The sequence below is a fragment of the Erigeron canadensis genome, chromosome 4 (genome assembly GCF_010389155.1).
Source record: "Erigeron canadensis isolate Cc75 chromosome 4, C_canadensis_v1, whole genome shotgun sequence".
NCBI lineage: Eukaryota > Viridiplantae > Streptophyta > Magnoliopsida > Asterales > Asteraceae > Erigeron > Erigeron canadensis.
The window spans coordinates 37,812,264-37,823,926 of record NC_057764.1 but is presented as its reverse complement, the minus strand read 5'-3'; the positions used below and the strand labels follow the sequence as shown (position 1 = coordinate 37,823,926).

General features: G+C 35.1%; 1 protein-coding gene across 3 annotated transcripts; it reads right to left on the bottom strand.

Annotated features, from left to right (window-relative positions):
* Positions 1–7,306: 7,306 nt before the first annotated feature.
* On the bottom strand, positions 7,307–10,069 carry LOC122596231 (indole-3-pyruvate monooxygenase YUCCA2). 3 transcript variants are annotated; one of them, XM_043768776.1, is made up of 4 exons: positions 9,196–10,057; positions 8,311–8,559; positions 7,883–8,008; positions 7,307–7,705 (listed from the first exon to the last, which is right to left on the bottom strand). In XM_043768776.1, the coding sequence occupies exons 1-4, from the start codon at positions 9,880–9,882 to the stop codon at positions 7,514–7,516; spliced, it is 1,254 nt and encodes a 417-aa protein (XP_043624711.1). In that variant the 5' UTR covers positions 9,883–10,057; the 3' UTR covers positions 7,307–7,513. The 3 variants fall into 3 exon arrangements, with proteins under 3 accessions (XP_043624711.1, XP_043624710.1, XP_043624712.1); XM_043768775.1 differs by having other exon boundaries at positions 7,307–7,729; positions 9,196–10,050; XM_043768777.1 differs by lacking the exon at positions 7,307–7,705 and having other exon boundaries at positions 7,921–8,008; positions 8,295–8,559; positions 9,196–10,069.
* Positions 10,070–11,663: the final 1,594 nt, after the last annotated feature.

Sequence of the window (11,663 nt, the reverse complement as noted above, 5' to 3'; positions counted from 1 at the left end):
GATGTGATAACGGTAATATCGCCCAAAATAGAGAATATGTGTTGTAACCCTAAATTGGAGATACATCCAGTTTATATAGCCATCACCAAGCAACATAAGCACATAGCACCCTCTTCTTTCATCTTCTTCACTTTAAGCCCTCCAACTTTAGTTTCTTCTTTTTTCAGTTCCTACCCTCTTAATTATTCCTGAGACATAAACAGTTCAAATAAGAAGCACACACATATATGTAACAATCAAGGTGACCATTTTAACACCCCTCCTCAGCTTGATTGTGAGAAGGGGTCAAAAAGTCCAAGTTGGGAGCATAGATTCTTATGTTGGTCTAATGGCAATCCTTTAGTAAAGATGTCAGAGATGTTTTCTTCAGAAGAAACCTTAACAGTTTGTATAACTCCTTGCAAAATCTTTTCTCTAATGAAAAAGAGGTCTATCTCAAAATGTTTTGTCTTCTCATGGAAGACAGGATTGGCTGCAATTTGAATTGCAGCCTTGCTATCACAAAACACTTTTATAGGTTCAGTTTTATGGATGCCAAGTTCTTCTAAAATCTTTAAAACCCACATTATTTCACATGTGACAGCTCCTAGAGCTCTAAATTCTGCTTCTGCAGAAGATCTAGAGATAGTTTGCTGTTTTTTGCTTTTCCAAGCAATTGGGCAACCACCTAAGAAAAGAATGTATCTTGTAATACTCTTCCTGGCAGTTGCCTTCTTGGCCCAGTCAGAGTCAACATAAGCAGAGAGGGTGAGAGAAGAGTTTTTTGAGAAAATGATACCCTTACCTGGGTTATTCTTTATGTACCTGATCACTCTCATAGCAAGTTTCAAGTGAGAATCATGAGGATCATGCATATACTGACTAAGAATATGAACAACATAAGAGATATCTGGTCTAGGTCAAATAAATAAGTTTCCCTACTAACTTTTGGTATTCAATTATGTTGTTCAAAGGTTTATCCTTTTCGTCATTGTTATTCAAAACCAAATTAGATTCAATGGGAGTTTGAGTAGGTTTACAGCCTAACAAACCAAATTCAGATAACAAGTCCAGACAGTATTTCCTTTGAGACAAGCAGATTCCTTGGTCACAATCAAGGACTTCTATTCCAAGAAAGTACCTCAGTTTTACTAGGTCTTTAATGGAAAATTTAGACTTTAGAAACAACTTGCATTTTTCAATTTCAAGTAAGGAATTACCAGTGATGATAATGTCATCCACATAGACAAGTAAAGCCACAAAAGTATTAGCATAATTCCTGGTAAACAGAGAGTAATCACTCCTACTTTGCACAAAGCCAATTTCAAGTAAGGAAAAAGTAAGCTTCTCATTCCACTTCCTAGGAGCTTGTTTGAGTCCATACAAGGACTTTGCAAGCTTACACACTCTAGGGTCAGAGCTAGAATGGTATCTAGGAGGTGGAGTCATATAAACATCTCCCACAAGATCACCATAAAGGAAAGCATTATTAATGTCAAGTTGAAACATTGGCCAGTTATTTTGAACAGAAATGGTTATAAGACATCTAATGGTAACCATTTTCACAACAGGAGAGAATGTTTCATCAAAGTCTACACCAGCCTTTTGGTCATACCCTTTGGCAACAAGCCTAGCTTTGTACCTATCCACATCACCATTGGACTTGTACTTAATTTTGTAAATCCATTTACATCCAATGGTTTTTCTGTTTTCAGGAAGATGGGTAAGATTCCAAGTATTGTTTTTGTAAAGGGCTTCCATTTCAGAATTCATAGCATCAACCCAAAGTGGGTCCTTACAAGCTTCATCAAAGGTATTTGGTTCAGACAGTTTGTTAAGGTTAGACACAAAGCAAAGATTTTCAGTGTTCAGTTTGGCATAATTTAGCACATTGGTAATACTGTGTTTGGTTTTGGTATTAAGGACAAAGTCTTCCAGATTTTTGGGTAATTTGGTAGGTCTATTTGATCTTCTAAGGGTGGTAGTTTGATCAATATCATAAGATGGTTGTGGTTCAATAATGTTTCCCTCAGAATTGGAATTCTCATCAATAAGTGTTGCAGTGGGTTCATGGTCCATGGCAACTCTAACTGTGCTACCAGTTTCAGTGGCAGCTCTAAGTGTGCTACCAGGACTGCTTGAACCACTGCCATCACTGTTTGATGCCCCTCTCCTTTCATCATAGGGCATTAAAGAGTTTTGGTTATCAAACAGAACACTGTCAAAGAAATTCAAGTGAGTGGTACCAGAATCATCACACTTGCATTCTTTATTATTAGATTTAAAAGGAAAGATGTTTTCATAGAATTTGACATCCCTAGAGAAAAGGATGGCATTATTTTCTAAACAAAGGAGTTTATAAGCCTTTTTTCCCTCAGAGTATCCAATGAGAACACATTTATTAGATCTGGTACTGAATTTATCAAAATTATTTAGGACAGTGGCAAAGCAAAGACAACCAAAAACTCTCAGAAAGGAAAGGTTAGGTTTACAATTAAAGATTATTTCATAAGGTGATTTTCCACATAGCACAGAAGAGGGCAATCTGTTTACAAGAAAAGTAGCAGTTAAAACACATTCAGGCAACATTTTTAGAGGTAACCCCCCCTGAAACATAAGGGATCTAGAAACATTAAGGAGATGCCTATGTTTCCTCTCAGCAATACCATTTTGCTGTGGAGTGTATGCACAAGAAGTTTGGTGCACAATTCCATTCTGTTTGAAAAAAATGTTCATTATGTGATTCACAAACTCACTTCCATTGTCACTCCTGAAGATTTTCACAGTAATATCAAATTGGTTTTTAAGAAGGTTGAAAAGTTAACTATATTCTCAAATGTTTCATCTTTTCCTTTTAACAAATACACCCACACAGCTCTGGTATGGTCATCCACAATCGTTAGGAAGTATTTATAACCTTCCTTACTCATAACCCTATATGGACCCCATAGGTCAAAATGAACAAGGTCACCAAGTTTTCTGCTTTTGTGTTGACTTAGAGGAAAGGGTTCTCTAGTTTGTTTAGCCTTATGGCAAATCTCACATGGTGAGGAATGAGTGACTTTGTCAATGTCAAGTTGGTCCTTTAGAATATGCAAGACTTGGTCAGCAGGGTGACCAAGCCTATCATGCCAAGTGTGGACAGAAATAAAGCAAGTAGAGGTCACACAGTTATGGGAAAGAGCAGCCTCACCTTTGATGTTATCATCAAAGATGTAGAGGCCACTAACCTCACTACCAGTCCCCAAGAGGGTTTTGGTCTTCAAATCCTGTATGTAACACATATGTTCATCAAAGGAGATAAACAACCTGCTATCTCTAGCTAAGTTGTGCACAGAGAGCAAATTAACACAATACTCAGGAACATATAACACACCAAACAAAGTTATATTATTTGAGAGTTTTAAACTTCCAATTTTAAGAACCCTAGCTTGAGTCCCATTGGGATGTCCAACAGTCATGCCAAACTGGGAGACATCCACAACATCAAAAAGCCACTAGTCACTGCATGTCATATGCTGTGTGGCTCCATAATCATTAATCCAAGACTTTTTGGTCTTAGAGTTAGTTTGAGCAGAATTGAAGGAGAAGAACTTACTAAAACTGCTATTAAAGAAACTGTTTGAGTTAAAGAAGGTAAAAGTACCTGCCATGTTAGACTGAGCAGGGTTTGGGAGAGATTTTTCACCAAACATTTTCATAAGATAAGACAATTGTTCATTACTGAAGAGATTGTTTGAAGAACCAGTACTTGAGCTGGTGGTTGGGTGAGATTTGATGACTTGATTTTCACAAACTCCAGCTTGATTGCTGGAAGAATTCTTGACAAGTTCTGATAAATAGGTTTTTTCATATAGTAATTGGTGTTTCTTTGAAGTTCATAGCACCTTTCCTTGGTATGTCCATACTTGTGACAATGATCACATTTAAGATTAAGATTAGGACCCTTGTTTTGAAAATTTTGGTTCCAATTTTGAGACTGGTTCCAGTTTTGAGAAGATTGACCTTTACCCAGATTCTTTTTGTTACCAAAGGTTTTTGACACAAAAGCACTATTTTGAGTTTTTTGACTGGAATCACCAGAGGTTATCCCTCTATGTGATTCTTCCCTTGAAATGATGGCAAAAGCAGTTTTGACATTAGGGAGAGGGTCCCTTAATAGAAGCTGACTTCTAGCAGGGACATACACCTCATCCAGACCCATTAGAAATTGCATCAACTTCATGTTTTGATTGTAGGTTTTGATTTCAGCAGAGGCATTACAAACACAAGTAGGCAGTTTGGTTAAAGCATCATATTCTCTCCACAGAGAGTTAAGTTTATGATAATAATCAGAGATAGGACTACCATTTTGAGTTAAAGAGTTAATTCTGTGATGTAAGTTAAAGATAATTGACCCATCAACTTTATCATATGTTTCCTTTAACTCTTGCCAAACAGTGACAGCTTCTTTTGAAAAAATTTGACCAAGATAGACTTCTTCAGATACAGAACCCAGAATCCAAGATAAAACCACATAATTGCATCTATCCCATTGTTTTGCCAGGATTTCATTATCATCAGGTCTCTCACAAGTTCCATTAATGAATCTAATTTTATTCTTAGTTTCAAGAGCAAGTTCCATAGCACATGACCAAACCTTATAATTTTCAGTTCCTTTTAGTTTCATGTTAATTAGAGGTGTACCAGAAGTGTCACTAGCATGAAGATACAAAGGATAACCAAAATCAAGCTTACTTATAAGAGTGCCAGACACATTAACATCATGTTCAAAACCATCCAAATTAGGTCTATCATTTTCATTAACATAATCAGCCATAGTGAAAGCAAGAACACAAACAACACACAGGTAGATCAACACAAACTTGTTCAACAAGAACAGACAAACAGAAGCAAGAAAAACCACTTAAGCCCTAAAGGGTGCAAGAGCAGAGGCCAGATTCAAGGACACTCAAGTGCCTTGACAGGTATACTCAAGAACCCCCTCTTCTACCAAGAGAGGTTAGAACAAGGATAATATAAAGAACAAGTAACAACAAACAGATTAACCAAACTTCACATAGAACTTGATAACAACTTTTGACATTTCAACAACAATCTCACAATAAACAGAGACAGACATGACAGAGTATCACAGAGAAATAAAATAAAAAACGAATCCCAACTGATAGGCCAAACTTTCCTTACTCAGAGCACTCCAAGCAAGAAACAATTTGCTACTAGATGGGTAGGAAAGATAACTTACAGTGGGGTCTCCAACAGTAATTCCAAAACCAGAAAAGGGACAACAGATAAGGCAGCAATGTTCTCCAAAAATCTAATACCAACCCTAAGGATTGATAAACAAGAACAGGAGAGAGAAACAAAGAAACAAACTCTAATCTAAGAAGATTAGATCTGAATCTTGTCAAGAACCGCTACCAGTGGCAAGATTCAAGATCTAAAAAGATCCAAACCCTACACACGAGCAGTAAGGAACAAGTATAGATAATATCAAAAGAGATTTTGGATATAAGCTTTGCGAATGTATGTGTAAGTATTTGTATGTATATCTTATAATATGAGAGAAACCATTTGATAAATAAGTATTAATATTCGTATATGTATATATATATTTTTGTATAAAGATTGCGGAATCATAAAAAAAAAGATGAAAACTTTGAACCTGGCTCTGATACCATGATAAAAAAAAGGATACTAACAAAAATATAACCAAGAGGTTAACTGGATTTGATTAAATGAAAGAGTTTAACACAAAGTATCAAGAACAAGAAAGATACAATAATCCTCACAGATGTGAAAAATTAAGGGACCAACACATGATTACATTACAAGAATCATAACTAGAACAAACATGATGATGATAATCTGGGTATGTGATGTGATAACGGTAATATCGCCCAAAATAGAGAATATGTGTTGTAACCCTAAACTGGAGATACATCCAGTTTATATAGCCATCACCAAGCAGCATAAGCACATAGCACCCTCTTCTTTCATCTTCTTCACTTTAAGCCCTCCAACTTTAGTTTCTTCTTTTGTCAGTTCCCACCCTCTTAATTATTCCTGAGACATAAACAGTTCAAATAAGAAGCACACATATATGTAACAATCAAGGTGACCATTTTAACACTTCCATTATGCAAGAATATGTACAACATTTGATTGCAATTTGTTCATTAATGGAACAAGATGTCAATCTTTTGTAATAATGATAACTAATGGCCGGCAAGCTAGGTTACAAGATTGACAATAATAGGCCAGGGACTAGCTAGCAACATTTGGCTTCACAATTTAATCACTAAAATTAAGTTGCTGTTCATAAAGAAATACCCGGCTTTGGGAACGTAATAAAAAGCCAACGTCAAGGCCTTGATGCATGAAATTAAGCTGCTTGCTTGAATTTTTTGGATGAAATTGAATGCAAAGCGTAATAAAAAGAAAAATATTTATAGAGCAAGTATACCCGGCTTTGGGAACGTCAGGCTTTGACAGATAATTATAAAAAAAAAAAAAAAATGGAACACCGGCCGGTGTACTCAACTAACGTCAAGGCCTTGATAAATATTCTTGCAAGAATCTCCAACTGTACGTACATGAACTACCAAATTATACAATGTGTTTGGACTTAATTAGAAAACCAATTACTTTTCTGCTTGATGAAGAAACCTATTTAGTAAGCAAATGATAATGTCCTGAAATATGTAACGATTCAATTAATCATATTTTGTATTAAATGATTGGCATATTATTAATTAGGGCGTACAACCAATTAACTTTAATTTCAAATATAAACTTTTCCTATATATACCGTAAGTCTTGGGGTGACAACACATCAACAACATGCATGTAAGGTTACCCGGCCCTTTACAATTACCAAAATGTTACAAAACTTGGAGTAGTAATGGTGCACCAAAATCATATCTTTAATTAATTTCAAATTAGGACGCAGATGAAATAAGAGGATGCGTGTATATATATATATATATATGGTCCCGGGCAAAAGGAAATATATATCCTCGCCTTATCTTTTTTGAATTATTACTTTCTGATCGATATGGATAACTCAAGCTAAAGAGAAGTCATTTGAATGATAATATATATATTTAGGTACCATAAGTCATAGTATCGATGGACACATGACATATGAGCATGATTAAGATTCGAAAGCTCCAACTTACATATTTCGAAATAATTTCCACATTGTACTAATACAAGTGGTACAATATTGTGTTATGTTTGTCAACCGTCGGTTCATTTTGGCTCATCTTTCATTTACTTTTTGGTATCAAATTGTAAGCTAGTGTCAACATTTAACACCTAAGAATTGATCAATAATTCCCATTATGTATATATATTCACATCAATCAAATATCACCACTTCTTTACACTTCATATATATGAGCAAGCCCTAGCTAACTAATTAATCTTACTTCCTAATAATTAATGAATCTAATCAAACATACATACTACTCCACATGAAATTATAACATCAACTATATATATATGAACTTGAGCGACCATATATAGTTAATTATAATGGTGGTGGATGCTGTAGAAACGGCTTGAAATGCTTCGTGCTTGTGCTCCATTGACGTGCAATGTCTTCTGCAATCCTAGAAGCATCTAGGGATGTACCTATTAACCCACGTTTTGTGAACCCAACGGCGTATAATCCACACTCTCCTTTCCAGCCTTCGGGGAATTGTTTCGTGGGAAATCCATCCTTTTCAGAGAATAACTTTGTGTTCTAATTAGAGTCAAAAAACCAATAGGAAATAAAATTTACAATCAGATTATACTACTATGTACGTGTTGATAGATTATTTTTACTTATATAATAATTAGTGACCAATTAATATATATATACTTAGAGTGATACGAGTATTTATTAATAATATACCTTTAACCAAGAAGTCACATTACTTTTATAACCTGTGGCTAAAATAATTGCATCAAATTCCTCCGTTCTTCCATCTACAAACTCCACATTATTGCATGCAATAAGTCTCTTAATTCCTGGAAAAACCTACATTGAAGATTCAATGTGTTCATTTAATTAGTGACAGAACTAGACGTCGAATTGAAAAAGCCAACTTACTTTTATATACATAGATACTTTTATATGGGTGGTCCGTACGTGTTCTTAGCAAGTTCTAGCTAGGTTTGGTGTACGTTCTCACAAAGACGTACGGGGATAAAAGGAGCTAGGCCGGGGAGGTGGGGGTAAATAATGAGCATATATATATACATTTTTGAAACATGCATGGAATGAAAACAATATAACATAGTATTAGAAAAAATGAATGAAGTACGTTTATTAATTTAAACCTTGATGTGTCCGCTTCTTATCTTTGCAAGTGCACCTACATCCAGCACGGGCGTTTTACCAGAGACGTTCTTTAGTTCAAGGGGACCAAGCTTAGGTCTATGTAGTCCGAGTCTATCTGTGTCACCGATCATCAAGTGTGATGCCATGAGCAATAACCGATCAACTACTCTAACGGGGAACCATTTCAGCAAACACATTGACAGTTCGAAAGTTGATCTACCAAGCATCTCTAGTGGCAATATATGAAACTGATCCAACACCCGCCAAAATATATAGAAAACGAAACTTAATAGTTAGTTACTACTATTCTCACTAAATTTAGTAAGGGACACAACTTGATCTTTCACGTACAGGCACATAATACTCCTTAATTGGAATCTTTTTAATTAGCAGAGTGTGACTTTAAGAAAGGGGTATCAATATCAAGGAGAAATACGCATGCTAACGAAGTCCAAGAAAGTGAAACTACATTTTTAGTTTGATTTTTCAGAGAGTACGTGTATATATATATATATATTATTCTATTATTATTTTTCATAGAGTTTTTTTTTTTATATAAAAGGTATACGTTTAGATTAATGATATCCGTTTTCTTTTATCTAAAACTTGTCACTAAAAACATTTCCAAAGATTGGACAAGTATATAATATGGATCATGTAATCTAAGTTACAATAGTACGTAGTAAACAATATATATAGTACCTCTTACTATATATATATATATATGCAAGTTACTATTCTTAAATTTATATATATATATACTGATAGCATATATATATATATCAAGATTCAGTTTTGCATAACCGATCAGTTAAAAAAAATTATTTAATTAAACAGATTATGTGAGTATTTGGAGTTTCATATAATTAAAAGGTGGTACGTACAGAATCTCTAACCACAAGTGATGGACGAGCATTGTGGTTACAAAGATCCAAGCAAACTTCCATGCCTGAATTCCCACATCCAACCACCAAAACCTTCATGTTTTCAAAAGAATCACCACTTTTATATGAACTTGTGTGTACAATTGGTCCTTTGAATTCATTCATCCCTTCAATATTGGGTACAACTTCCTCTGCATTCTCCCCCGTAGCCACTATCACCCATCGGCAAATATACTCGGTCACCTTTGTTTTCACCCTCCACATACCGCATCCACTATCGTATTCCACTTTTAAGACTACCGTATTGAATACAGGCTTCAAATCGAACTTTTTAGCATAGGCTTCAAGGTAAGCTAAGAAGTGTTGCTTAGTTGGGTAAGTTGGGAAATCTTTTGGAAAAGACATAAGAGGGAGCTGACAAAATTGTTTAGGTAGATGAAGACATAAACGATCGTATGTCTTCAATTGCCATAAAGATGCTATACAATGCGTCTTTTCAAGAATCAAGGCAGGAATTCCTTGATTCTTGAGACAAGCGCCTACAGCGAGCCCTGAGGGGCCCGCTCCTATAATCACCGGCCCTGACACCCAAACACAGTTAGCCAATGAGTCTTCTGAAACCGTAATCCCAACCGCCATGTGAGGTTGAAAATATGGATCATGTACCCTCTTCGCATATTCTTCCATTAGTTAGCTTTACGCGCATAAAAAATTTCACTAACAATTCTTTGACATAAAACTCATGCAAAAAGAATGAACTTATGGGTGAAGTTGAATAAATTTTCCAGGAACTTTTTTTTATATATATTTTATTATATTGAGTATGAGAAGACTATATGTTAGTGGGAAGTATGTAAAAGAAAGGAGAATTTTTCAATTGAGAAAGGTACTTTGATGCTGTGAGTCAAGTCATTTGTGCATATAAACACATGTATATATATATGTGCGTAATAGAAACCCCGATGTATCAATACTAGCTCCGTATTGAGCTTTTAATACGGTCACACCATTGGGTGTGGGCCGTATTGCTCCGTATTGGAGTGCGTATTGAGTCGATCCGTGGTGGGGAATACGGAGGAAGCAAAGTGATTTTTTTTTTAAATCTTAATTAACGGTTACTTCAAATAAAAAATATAATTTTTTTTGAATTTATGCTTTTCTTATTCAAATAACTTTAACAAAAAAAATAAGTTATTCAAAATAAAAGCATTTTATTAATAAAAAAAATACATTACATAATTAAAAACACATTACATAATTAAAACAAACACATTACTTAATTAAAACAAACACATTACATTACTCATTGTCTTTTATTGACATACTTCCTATGCCACGGTAAGCGTTTTTGTTGAGCCACCAATTGTCGTGTTACGGACATTTGACTTCCCATAAACCTTTGTCTTCCCCGCGATTGTCGTGGTACGATTCGGCTCAAGTGCATTGGTCATGCAACGTGTGACGGCTTTGAAAACATCATCGACTACCTGCTTGACCTTCTTGATCTCGCTCCTGTAGAAACGAAGAATAGTGCTCTTCGTGTTTCGAGACCTTCCGGCCTGGTGCTTGTATTGCCTCAACCCCTTGTTTGCATCGTTGTCTTTTCTACCGTAAGTAACCCATGACCCCAGAGATTTCAGTTTGAAGGAGGGTGTCTTATTTGATATCAGCCATGATTCGTGTTTTCATCTCATCTATGGTAAGACGAGGTCGGTGAACATTCTTTTTTGATGACGAGGACGTCATTTGGTTAAAAAGAATGTGCGAGTTTATTAAAGAATGAAAATTGGAATGGTAATGAAACTAAATTGTATTCTGGGTTGGTATATATAGAGTGACATCCAGGCTAGCCGTTCAGGGACTGAAAGTGTATTTTTTTTATTTTTTTTTTGCCGTTTCAGGGACTGAAAGTTTAAATATTTTGAATTCGAACGTTTGAGGAACGTCTCTTAGTTTACCTATAAATACTGACTACTTATCAAACATTTCTGGTCAAATCACAAACTTTTATACATCTTAAATGGCTTCTTCATCAAATGTCCTTAACTGAAAACCACCAATTACTGTCGATCAAGTGCAAGAAAGTATCATGGCTGATATCCTCGACCACTAGTTGTTTAAAAAGGAACTTATTGCAGTTATGTGAAAATTAAGTGTGAAGAAGCAATGGTGTCGAGAACAAATCGATTATATACAAACCGGATATTGTACTGACCTTAAGTGTCAATACTTTACTTATTTGCACGGAAAGATCGACAAGATTCAAATTGCTCTTGAACAACTTGTTTGTGTTGTTACCACCTTGAACCAACTGATCATTTGGGCGAAATCAATAATAATTTTTGTTGTTAAATTGCTCTGGAACACTATTATGTTGTATGTTTCTCTAAATAAGTTTGTAATGTTTTTAAATTATGAAATAAATTTTTATACAATATTATGTATTTGTTTTATAATTTATATTTATG

Excerpts from the sequence above, each read along its gene's own strand:
- LOC122596231 (XM_043768775.1), bottom strand. The coding sequence starts at position 9,882 with ATGGAAGAATATGCGAAGAGGGTACATGATCCATATTTTCAACCTCAC. Across the intron at positions 8,560-9,195 it reads CACTTGTGGTTAGAGATTCT|TTTCATATATTGCCACTAGA; the intron begins GTACGTACCACC and ends GTGTTGGATCAG. Across the intron at positions 7,730-7,882 it reads ATGTGACTTCTTGGTTAAAG|AACACAAAGTTATTCTCTGA; the intron begins GTATATTATTAA and ends GACTCTAATTAG.